Below are 12,982 nucleotides of genomic sequence, written 5' to 3' on the forward strand. Positions count from 1 at the left end.
GGATGTTCCCGATGGCTGGGGAGTCCAGAACCAGGGGTCACAGTCTAAGGATAAGGGGTAAGCCATTTAGGACAGAGATGAGGAGGAATTTCTTCACCCGGAGAGTGGTGAACCTGTGGAATTCTCTACCACAGAAGGCAGTTGAGGCCAATTCATTAAATATATTCAAGACGGAGTTAGATATATTTCTTAAGGCTAAAGGAATCAAGGGATATGGGGAGAAGGCAGGGACAGGGTAGTGAGTTTTGATGATCAGCCATGATCTCATTGAATGGCGGAGCAGGCTCGAGGGGCCGAATGGCCTACTCCTGCTCCTGTCTTCTATGTTTCTATGTTTCTATCCTGTTGCTGGGTTGCAAAGTAATAAACTGTATTCAAGAGTGATTTTGGGTAGTATCCAGTTTGGAGATCAGAAGGGACAAGCCTGTTTTGATAAATTGGCACCAAGATTCCATGGTATCTTAGAATTAGTGCAACACAATACACTGGCCTACACATTGGGGTGGGAGCCCTTTCTGTCTCTTTTCTACTCCAAAATGGATGTGCCCAAGTTCCTGATCCCGCAATCCACCTGCCGAATCCCCAGGGAGCTGATTTAAATGTATGTAAATGAAGGCCAGTAAGGTTGGCGTGCCGAAATCCCAGAAGTTACACTCACAATGCACCGTGGTAACTTAGAAAGGATGGGTGAGTCCATCAGCGAGTTAGAATCGTTAATTCCATGCCAAATCATGTACAGAAAGCAAAATAAAGATAGGAAAGACAGATAGGATTAAGAGAGAGAAAAAAAACAAAAAAGGTTTTTAAAAATTAATTTTTAATTTTTTTTAAAAGTTTCCAACAATAATTAAAATCTGAAGGAATCAGACTCCACACTTGTAAAAGTTAATTTTTGGTGTCTGAGAGGTTCTTTGGCAGTAATTAAGGCTTATCGCGCCTTTAAAAATGTACAAACCCTAACTTTCTCTGGCGGGTTTAGTGGGTATCTATCACGTATCTTTATGCCTTTTCATCTATTTCAATGCTGAGTCTCTTGCCAAAATACCGGATAGCAAAGCTTCTGGAGGAGCAGGGCAACCCGGATGGCAACCTCCTGATTTCCACGTTTAACTGTGCATGTACATTTGGCGGAAGTTGCTGTCCGATTTACACTTTAATAATGCTGAGCGCGGTTAGCCTCACCGTTATTTTTACCGCAAAATCTAGGCCAATGTAATTTGTTACTTTTATTAGGGCCATTTCAATACTCTTTTTGCAGGGGTGGAAACCCGATTGGAGTGATTCAAACATGGAATTGCAAGAAAGATGAGCCTGGTGACAACGGCGCTTTTGAAAGCAGAGTACCTGCGGAGAGGGAACCATTTTCAATGTCAGCTAGCATGGGGGCCAGGAAGAGAAGTTGGGTGGTCAGTAGTTTAGTGGAAATGCGGTCAAGTTAGTTGGAGATGGGTCTTGTGTACAAGGTGAGCTTGGAGAGGGCATGAGGGTAGATAGGAGAGAAACTAGAGAATAATGCAGGTTTGGGCTAGGGCAGGGGAGAGCCTGGGGAGGTTTGGTCTGGTGGGCAATGGGAAGTGGGATACAAACAGCAGAAGCAGCTGAATGGATGGTCTCAATCTTGGTGACAAAGAAGTCAATGAGCTCTTTGGACTTGTGAGTGAGGATGGAGGGAGCAGGGGAGAGGGGTTTAAGAAAATGGTTGGTAGTGAAGAAAAGAAGCCAGGGGTTATCTTTGTTCTCCAGGATAATCCTGAAATAATGGGTGGGTTTGACATGGGAGATTGAGCCCCAATATCACTTGATGTGTTGTAGCCAGATCTGGTGATGGATGGTTAAACCAATTATGCACCCTTCAGAATTGAGGGAGTGAAAATGGGGGCCATACCAGTGGAATGGCCCGAATGGAAACGAGTAAGGGGGAGAAATTCGGTACCGCCCCATTTGGGGCGCAATTATCAGCCGGGCGTAAAGTTTAGCACCTGGCGCTAATTATCACCTCTGACAGCAAACTTGGCTTCTATCACCCCTGGAGGTGATTGGAGCGCTAAATCAGGCACTACACACCTCTCTTAAGGCGCTAATACCGAGGAGTGAGGCGTTAACTCAGAGCGCTGGTGAAGCTCATGTGATGTCAGTCAGCAATGGAACACAGACACACTGGTGCTGGCCAGTTCTTAAAGGGGAGGGTTAATCTTGCTCTCCATCCACACCCTGCTCATTGGAGCCTTGAATCTCGACTTGGAGAGACCTGTACATCAATTCTGCTGGAAAGAACAATGGAGAGGCCCAGGGAAAGAGCTCAGAGTGCAGCCCCCATAGTCTCTTCTAAATCGATGCAAGGAAGGTCAAATCAAAATGAACCCGCAAAGTGCTGCTCAGTACCCAAACCTCCTTCACACAGCGTTGAATCTCTCCAGAAGTCTCTTTCTCTCTCTCTCTCTCTCTTGGAATGCGTGGTGCAAAAATGTCACCGACAAAAAAGTCAGGAAGCGGCCGCCTTTAAATAGCACTCCCCCAGTCCCTTCCCGACTGCAAAACGTTCCCCTCAATCTGTCGTTGCTAGCGACAGGCGGTAAGGCAGGGGGCGCCACTCAATATCCAGTCCGGGGCGCTACCGGGACATTGCACGCTCGACTGACGTCACGATCTGCAGGAGCTTGTGGCGGTAATGTTTAGCACCACCGCAAAATGTCTGGTCAATTTCGTGAGCGGCGCAAACATTGCTGCGCCCGGGCGCTAGTTGCTTTGCGCCCCACGTTAACGGGAGGCACAAAGCAACCAAATTTTTCCCCCTAAGGGTTTTACTGGGGACAAGGGCATCAATTGTGGAGGTGAGGGCAAACTTCTGTTAGATCTCCTCTTAGCTTTTTTTTTGCTCCAGTGGAAATAGTCTCAGTATCTCAAGTCTCATTATAATAGTTTTCATCCCATGAAACTTCACTTCTCTTCTCCTGATGACTTAGCCAGTGGATTAAGACTCAGTGTGGCACTAAATCATAAAGACTAAATAGCTAGCTGGTACTAAGTCATCTGATTTCATCTAGGGCAGCAGTTGGAGGTGATATAATTGGCCTCAGTGTTGGGCAGGAGTGGGTAAATCAGCCAGAGTTCGTTTCGCCTTCACTATCTAGTAACCCCTGCTAGAAAGTGTAAGTATATGAACATCAGATGAGGACAAGATCAGGCTTGAGTGTGATGTCTTAAATGGTTGTGTAGCTAGCTGACTCTCATTGTCTAGCTCACATATAAAAATACTTGGCTCAATGAGAGTTTTCAGGGTTTATGTGGAACCATGTCCCAGCATACAGGAGGGAAGAAGAAAAAAATATTCAATTTTTTTTCTCACTATTCAAAAACATGACAAATGGTAGCACAAGATTCTCACTAGGCTTCTAACTGAACAATGATCTACTTTGCATTGTTAAGCCTTATTTTGCTCCAGTGGAAATAGTCTGCATCATAACAATACTTTCTCCTTTTCTTAAATATTAATCTGGTATAATACATTTTTAATTACCTGCTTAATTTTTAAAATGGGTTTAAAAGTAAAGACCTGTGTGTACTGTCTATTTTTTAACAGATAAAAATGCATCAAATAATTCAGAACCAATGCAGAGTTTTAGTGCTTTGTAGGATCTAAAATAGTTTAATCATGTTTGCCAGACTTAGTGCCATTTTCTGTTATAGCTCTCAGTGCCATGGGTGATATCCTCCCTGCCAATCATTTTTATGCTACTTTATTGCCATACAGAAAATGGTAGCATAGATGTTCAGGCTACTTTGGAAAGTAATTGCACTAGCTCACGAATTGTGACATAGTACATTGTGACATAAGGTGTAAATTTGTTATGTATTCAAAACCATCAATTTAGACAGCTATAAGAGCTGGATCCATTAAGTTTAGTTGTGCTACAAATTCTAAATAGTTACGTACTGTAACTACTGGATTATAAATCACACTTGATGTAGACCTTAATCTCTGGCAGATGAGTTATCCTATTGAAGTTGTGTTTTTAATACATTTCACATACATGCCAACCTACTAAACTCACAAGCTGATTAAAAGCTTAAAAAAAAGCTGACAGAGCACCAAACAAGCTGATAAGTAAAAGAAAAAAATGTATTCCTGGAATTCACACACATAATTTCAGTGTCAAATTGAATACAGTATATATTCTACAAATAAGGATATGTAAATATGCTTGACTGCTTAACACAAATGGATTACAATTGGGAGTGGAGATGCTTGCCTTATCACGTGATATTGTTTCCATCCATAACACATACTGTAGGCTTTGAATTGACAAAATACATCTTAATAACTACGCTTGCAGCTTTTGTAACCAAATTTCAACTGGTCTCTGATGTCACATTGCCACTGAGATTCTAACAGAAATATGACTATTTCAATTGGTCCCGTCTACATGCAGGTGTTATAATAACATTGAGGAGTGAGTTGGTGTTCAAATGACGAATATTGCAGTTTTCAGATTGTCTGAACTCTTTGATTACAGAGCATACACAAGTATTTTTTGTTCCATATTGATTTACTAATCTCTATTTACACAATAATTTTAAATAAAGTATTTGTATTTCAGGTGTGGCGGAGCAATTTGAAATTGCAGAGGCTAAGCTCAAAGCATGGTCATCTGTTGATGGCGATGATTCAAATGATGACTCGTATGATGAGGATTTTGTACCAACTAGTGACAGCACACAGCCAGCTGGTAATGGCGATCCCTTCCAAGCACTTTCGTTCCGATATCATTACAGTATTTATCACTATTTTGCACCTATACAAAAACTGTGGTGGTGCTGCTATAGAAGTAATCTGTTCTTTGTATTTTTTCCTGTGTTTTCTTGGTTCTCCTTATGTATATTCCCTTATGTCCATTAAAGTATGAATGCAGCAGAAAAAAGTATGGAAACAATTAGATTTCAAAAGAAGTTTATAAGTATCGGAATCTATACCATCTATGCCTTACGACTCTGTTTCTCTTGGTCTTTTTCCACCATATCATCTCAGTTCTGAAACTCTTCAAAGAACATTCACTGTTGCTGCTATTTTAGTAACTTCATTAGTCATCACCTTATTTTTTAAATCATCCTCTAATTTTTCCCACTGGGCTATGGGTCCATGGCTGGCTGTCACTCTTTGTATCTTGCGCAAATGGCTGTTATTCATGTGTGATCCTCGACAATGATTGTAGGTAGGTTGGAAGACTTCACAGCCAGGGTCATTCTTGTCCTTACCTGAGGTCCAGACACAAGGGGGTCGATTTTCATTAAGCTGTCGGGAAGGAGGCGGGACTACAACTTTTGGGTTTTAGTCCCGCCTACATCGACGTCCAGCCAATCCACGCGATTTTCCCTTGATTGACCTTGTTGAGCCCGCCCAGCGGGCTCAGCAGGCCAATTAAGGGCCACCTGGCAACAGGTGACATCACAGACTGAAATTTCATCTGTCAAGAGGTCTTGACAGATGAAATATCAGTGTTTCACAGCTGTTTGAAGCTGTCAAACACTGACAGTCTGACTTCTAACCTGAGTCCTTCTACACAGACTCAGTTAGAACTCTCACCGGCACTAAAAGCTGAAGGTTGTCACTTTTGACAGATCGCAGCCATTCAGCTTTCAGTGCCGGCTGAGTGATGGACTCCTGACGCCTACAGGAAGAAAGGCTGTTAAGGTAAGTACAGGTAATTTAAACTTCTTTACACACTTTAGACACACCAAACACACTTACCTTTGCACTCATGCACCCATTACTCACCTGAACATCGACATCGCGACCCCTCCAAGTCCTTCAACCCGACGGCCCGCCTGCTCTAACGTGGCAAGGTTTGGAGCCGTCGGGAATCCCACACGACACCCCTCAAAATGGGGATTAGGCTAAAAACTGCCTGTTAACTACCTGTTAACAGGCAGTTAATTGGCACTAATCCCTTCTCGCCTCGGGTCAGCGGGTCCCAGTGCAGGGCGGGTACCCGCCTCCTCTGAAACTTACATGGAGGCGGGTTTTGGGCGGGATGGTGTCGGGACCCCTGAATTCGGGATTTTTGCCCCCCACCCGTCTAAAAGCCCGCCTCACGGCACACTGAAAATCTAGGCCAAGCACTTCTGGTAGAGGGTCACTTTAAATATCAGGACCAGGACCCTGACCAGTTTTCCCTACTTACAACTGGCCGCAAGCCCCCAGGTTAATCATCACTACCGCATCAAGTCTAGATTTCCCACCCTTCCTCCCCTGACTTTTCAGCAGAACTGGAGTAGCAAATGATTTGAAGATTTGATGTGTTGCCTCCCTGTCATTTTTAAGTCGGTCTGATTTCCCATCAAAAGCGATTGGGGACTTGTATGTAAATGAGGGAAATACATCATTTTAAATTACCCCAGCACTGCCCATAGCAATGCTGGATGTCCGAAACAGACAGATATCCTTGACATCCACCATTGCTATGGGCATTGTAAGTGCCATTTAAAATTTAAAAGTCCCCGTTATAATTTGCCATAGATTCTTTGGTTCAGTGGTGTCAGTTGTTCCCATAAATGGTCTGTTTGCATTACTTTTATGGGAGCAGCAGTTATGATCATAGTGACTTAATTCAATCAGTACAATTTATCTTTGTGTAACAATACAAATTAAAGAACATGCTTCCCCACATCAGTGGGTCATCTGACTTGACTTAATCAAGATGACATATAACTGTGTTCCAGCATGTCTAACCTTTAGGCCTCGGTGAAAGCCTTTGTAACTTTCTCTTTAACAACCTAACTAACTGCCTGTGCTTCTAGCCCTGCAGCAGTTTCACTCTTTACGTCATTTCTCTAGCAGTTCTGCTAATCTCCTGCCAAAGTAATGGCGGGAGATTGTGACAACCTTCATGGAAATTCAGGACCCTTGTCTCCCTGTGTTTTATCTTCCTCTGTTCATAGTCGGAAAGGAATCAAAGGCTTTCCAAAAAATGTGTATGAGGTGTTTTATGATTGCCGAGACAGACTAATGAATTGCTTATTACTTCTAGTCTGCGGAAAATTAACAACAAAACTTGTTTATTAACATCTTAGCTACCTGTCATCTCAGAGGCCCTTGTTTGTTTTAACTTGCATGACTACACTGTGCTTTAAACTACTTTTAAAGACGACTCTTTTCCAAAAATCTTTGTGTAGAAAAAATGGTTAAAGGATTCTGAAATGTGACATTGCTGAGTGATCAATTGCGTAAACTTAGCTGCCAAATTCAAAATGTTTTTTAAGTGTTCATTTCCACGTAAGCAGCACTGAGAGCAGCAGCTGTGCTATGCAATGCTAACCCATCCGAGGCGTGTCACAGGTACACTCCATCCCCACTCCAGGTAGACTTTCTGGAGCCCCCATCCCCCCAAAAATACTTAAATGATCTCCAGCCTGGAGAATCGGCCAGGATCAGGGTGTGTATTTGTGATTGGTAGAAGTCCTGCTGTTTCAAATTTGCATCCCAATTCCACAATAGTGGAATATCTGGCCTCAAGTTTCCAAACCAGCATGATAAAGGAGCTTGGCACACAAATGCATGAAACGCCGCGATTTCAAGCAAACTCTCCCCTCACTGCAGGGGATCTAAGGTAGCAGTGACAGCAATTTTACTCTTATCTACATCAATACACTTCCATGTTTGTATTAGAAAGTCTTGCCTTTGTATGGCACACAGTCAATGTAAAAGGAATAGAAGTATCTATCCATTATTAATCCTATAATCAGGGTGATCATATTATGTCCTAGTATTACAGGATCTATCACTCTCAAAATTGTTTACATAACTAAGCAGTTTTTGTAGCTGTAGCTATTATAATAATTGGTATTGTATTTTGTTCTCCTAGAAGTGCAATTATTTGATCAAAAGAGCAATTCAGAGCTTCCCTTCACATTGCTGTGACTGTGGTTTTAATCCCAGGGTTGACTAATAACCTCATCTACCAGACTTGTACGAGATGAATTTCATCAATCTTTAGTCCTTAGTCCATATAGTTCATGTGGAATATCTCCTGGGAAGCCAAAAAAAATCTGTAATTTTATCTGTTACCCTGCAGACAATAAAACAAGGATAGGTGACACTCAGTGTTCTGTCCTTTAGTCAGTGAGGCTCCGTGGGGTGAACAGCTTTGATGGGGAAAGATACAAATCCAATTCAATAATACATCGGTTGTTCTAGAAACTGCTTTAAAGGAACGTATTAAGTATCCTATTCAGATTTTATCATCAGAACACATTATCAAATGCTCTACATGAATGCAATGAATCTCTATCTGTTGTGAAAGACTTCTGGTCTGCTAATAATCCATATATTATAATATAAGACCATAACTGTACCACTGTATTTATGATATACAATTATCTTATTGTTTCAGATGCAGCAGGACAGTACCCTCAAGTTAATTACTCGAGAGACGTGCTGCATAACCATTTGTGCCAACTTACAGTGAGACCGGCATCATGTGAGCAAGAGAGTGATTCCTCCCAAACTGTCTCCCCAGAGACCCTTTGTTCAAGTTTGTGCAGTCTGGAAGACCACCCTTTGCTTAAAATGGAGCTGGGGTCCCCCACTGAATTAGCCGCAAAACTGTTTGGTCAGATCAGTGCAATGACTGGTCATGGGGACGTGATCTCTCAGCTGCAGCCGAACAGAAACACTGAATGTGCCTTTAGGAACCTTATCTGTGAGGACTCCTCTTACTCTGTGTCTTATGCTGAATCTTGTTTTACTCCGGAAGAAGACGATATGTCATGCCAAGACTACAAAACCATTTCTAAGAAGGAGGATGGCGAGTATGAGGGACGTAGAAAAGTATCAGACGTTGCTTCCTCAGGTGTAGTATCACTGGATGAGGATGATGCTGAAGATCAATGAATCCTTGTGACCCTGGCATGCATTTCTCCCTTTGATACTGGTCTTGAGGCGTCCAAACAATCGGTCTGTATTTTGTAAAAGACTAAAAAAAAGTAACCTTTGCACAAATAATTGCCTGAGGTTTGATGCAAAGGTCCAAGCACTTCACAGGTTTGCATGCTACGAAGTGCCGAAAGGAACTGTTTGCTGAAATGTTCTTAGCACGGTATGTAGCTCAAGCTTTGAGAATTTTTCGTACTGATCTTTAAATTACATGCTATGTTATTTTTCATGCTGGAAAGCACTCTCCAGTCACAATGGCATGGCTATGTCTTGTGCTAAAATGGCCAAATTATAATCTTCATACAAGATTAAGCAGCTGCTGGAATGTTCTTAAAAACAGACAAATTATGTCTTTTTAAAAATATTTCACATAAGAGGTATTTGCTTTTAACCTACTAGTTTTATACCATTCAACATATTATAGTCTGATGAATAATTAATTTTCAATGGTCTGATGAAACACATGCAAGTGTCTAAATCTTTTAAATTCCCACAGTTGGATCCTCTAATTTTGGATAAAATAGTTTCCATTGATGCAGTAAAGGAAAAGTGCATTATGGTTCAAATTTTATATTTTTGTATTTGTGTCTGCATCTTGTGATTATTGCTGTAAATTGGATTGCACGGGGCTTCAGTGCTGTTGCTGTAGGATATTTCTTTGTTATCACTGTGTGATATAGTCTACAAACAAAGAATACTGTGGTATTTCTGACTTTCATTGTCATACTGTTTAAACTGCAAGTGTTTTAACAAACATCTGCTTAAAATAATACAGGAACCTTTCCACTCAAATAAAAAGCACGTGTGACTGCCTGAAATACTGATTGAGGCACATTTAAAAAAATAAATTTCTAAAACTCAGAAAAATCAAAAATAAATTCTGTCTGGAAGCGCATTGATTTGACAACCTTATTGAATAATTTAATGACAATACATGGTGCAATTTTTTTCTTTCAAATTCTATTCAGAAAGGTACACTATTACAGTATCCAGGGCTCTCATTATTTTCTAGTATGCCGCATCAGATTGTGCACTCACACGCGAGGAAGATTTTAGTTGATGACAGTTCTCTGCCTGCGGCTTCTTTTTTTGTGTTGTTGATGCTTTCTTGGCATGATAATAGACTGGCAGTGGAAAGAAAATTCCCCCATGCAATGTTTTTTGGCAATGGCTGTTTTACTGAAAATTTATCAGCAGCCCATTTGCTTCAGATTGCCCTCAACTATGAGTTTGCAGCACTTCATAAGCAACAGTCTTGTTTGACTGGGACTGGCTTTTTATTTGTAGTTTAATGCTGGATATGGTTTGTAAATGTTCTTAATTTTCTCAAGAAACATCGTCTACCTTGAATGTCTACTAAAACGTTTTGGGGCTTGAAGTGCTCTCCGATTATGCAGCATAAATATTTAGCGCCCCCATCTTCCCCATAATTCTGGAGTGGCCTGATTTGAAATGCTGTTCAAGCAGAAACAGAGAGGTACAGAGCATATTCTTCTCCTAGTAAAACATATACAAACTGAGCAACAATTGTTACAGACCAAAATCAGGATATCAAGCCCTATAAGTAGAAAAGCTGCAAGATCCATCACACTTTGGCTGTAGACATTTGATCATATTGCCTGTTTGTTTTGGATGTATTTGAGTCTGCAACTAAGTAATTGCTAGTCTTTGTTATACTTCTATTTGCTAACAGAATTGTAGAGTGGGTGAAAGTGGATTGCCTTTCTTTTTGATTAAACGCAGGGCTATTTTGCTACAACTGTGGTTCTAAGAAACCTTGCTGAGTAAAGCACTCCAAATTATTTTCCACGGGGATTAGCATAGGTTGCAGATCTCTCCATTACAAGTTGTGCAAAAGTTTTGGTAGCACTAAAGGTTTTAAAAATTCCCAGTTCAATGGAAGATGCCACTGTGAATGTTCCTACAAAATCTACTTGCACTCATTTATTTTGTAATATTGTAAATGTAGTATGTGGTACTGTTCTTTAAGATATAACTTGTGTCTTCTTTTGTCTATCATTTTCTTTGTTAGAGCAACAATTAAGAATTCCAAATAAACTATCAGTAATGTTCCTTTGTTTGCTTCAAACAGCTTGTGGACTTTTCTTCATAGTTCTTTCAACTATTTTGGTAGATGTAGAGCTCTTTGAACCTTCCACTTATGCCTGTAATTAAAAGCAAACATGTTATTTAAACATGGAATTGAGATTACTATGATTTCCTTTGCACAAATAATGATAATAGTCCAATTGCTGTCACTGCATTGGAAACAGTAAGATTTAGTGAGAAATGTTTCCTCTTCCTGTGGAAAAAAATCTCAGAATTTGCACATGTCAAGCATGGAATATGCATGCACGAAGTGTTGGTGAATGCACATTTGTTCTTGCCTTTCTTTTGAACTCTAGAGAGAGAAGTCACATAAAATGACTGGCCCAACTGGAACTACTTGAACAGCAGCTGGGATAGAACTGGAAGCAGAGGAAGCAAATGGACTGGTGGCAGCCATGTACCAAAAAATTGGATTATCTGCCAGTGTCTGCACGAGAACTTTCCATTTAGAGAATTCATAATAAATGTCACTGCCATTTCTCCCCTCCTCTCTCAGTTTAATAGAATCATTCTACAGTATAAATGAAGGAATTTTACTATCAGAAGAGATACACTACGAACTGTATCTAGAATGGGGCACAGACCGTAAATATAGTATAAGAATCATTTTTGGTTTCAGAAGCAAAACCTGTCTAGTGAATGAGTTGACATGTGTCTCTTTCCCTCACTACACAAAAAATCTTGTTCTGTTTCAGTCAGTACATTTTGAACAAAGTATTTCAAGCTTAGTCAGACCTCCTTATAAGATGTGCTACTCGAAAACTCCCATTGTATTTCTTTATTTGATCTAGCTACAGTTCCGCTAAAGTCGCGAGAGGAACTCAAGCCAGGAAAAGATAAGCCTCTGCTATAAAAAAGGTACTTTAATCCCCTCAAGTTTGTGATGACATTTAGCTTGAACTTTTTTCTCTATTAATAATTGTTTATTTCTTAAACTTAAGTCGTTCCCTAAACTATTAGATCTACCTCCAGGGTTTGAAAAATATGATCTTGATCACTTGAATACAGAAAAGCTGAAAACACTTCACTAATTTTGTGGACTATTAATCACATCACTTAATCAATTGCAGGCCATCAAATTAATTTTCGACTTTAATGGCACTAATTGGCATGTTTAGACCATTAAAAGGATATGGCCATTCAGAAGCAGAGCTTTGTTCTGCTTTGGAAGGAACATTGATTGACAGTGAATGGAAGGTAAGTGTTTCAACATCCAAAACAGTATTATTAATGACTTGCAAAAAAAAAATTCTAAAATAAATTTTCACTTGGATTCTTGCAGTCCTGGCAGCAGGAATCCATTCATTTACACATATTGGCATCAACACCAGATCTCTGCTCCCAGCCAATGCGATTTACCTCGGGCCTTTTCCACCAACTCTAGGGTGAAAAAAGAGAAGCCAGTGAAAAGAGGACAAACTCACCCCTCTTCCAACTAGGCAGCTGCCTTTTACATATTGTGAATGTTAACACCCTAGCATTACTAACACACTGGAATGAAATTCTTTTTTGGTACATTAATGCTGACTCAAGCCAAAAATTTGTGGTATGATAAAAAGTAATTTACTTGACTTGGATGTAGACTCTTCCTAGCATGCCTACTTTTGACAATCCATTGACTGATGAGAATAACTAGGGCCATCTGAGAGGATATTTAAGTGACTGAAGAGGCAAGCCCATGTTTAGGACTTTTGGTTTTAAGTTTGCATATTTTTAGACTTTTTGAAAAAGTAACATTGTATAAATAAAGGGAATGTAGTAGCTATAGATTTTCAGAAGTTTATTTAGGCAACAATCAACTGTCTAAGATAAGTCACTATTGATAGACCCAAAAGCATCTTGGAAGTTCAGAGAAAAGCTGAATCTAGAAAATACATGTTGAATTCATTAAAATATAAGTGTGGTTTTAACCTGATTACTGGCAGTGTCCTGTCTAGGGATTGT

At 40.3% G+C, this 12,982-nt stretch overlaps 1 protein-coding gene across 1 annotated transcript in view; it reads left to right on the plus strand.

Moving 5' to 3' along the window:
* The window catches only part of fam131ab (family with sequence similarity 131 member Ab), a 75,711-nt gene extending 63,628 nt beyond the window's left edge, over positions 1-12,083 (plus strand). The window contains exons 5-6 of the mRNA XM_085990180.1: positions 4,599-4,727; positions 8,388-12,083. Of these exons, the coding sequence (XP_085846306.1) occupies positions 4,599-4,727; positions 8,388-8,887 (629 nt within the window). The 3' untranslated portion in view covers positions 8,888-12,083. The remainder of the gene's footprint in view (positions 1-4,598; positions 4,728-8,387) is intronic.
* The last annotated feature ends 899 nt before the right edge of the window (positions 12,084-12,982 follow it).

The sequence above is a fragment of the Somniosus microcephalus genome, chromosome 6 (assembly GCF_052327205.1).
Source record: "Somniosus microcephalus isolate GS21.2 chromosome 6, FLI_Smic_1.0, whole genome shotgun sequence".
Lineage (NCBI taxonomy): Eukaryota > Metazoa > Chordata > Chondrichthyes > Squaliformes > Somniosidae > Somniosus > Somniosus microcephalus.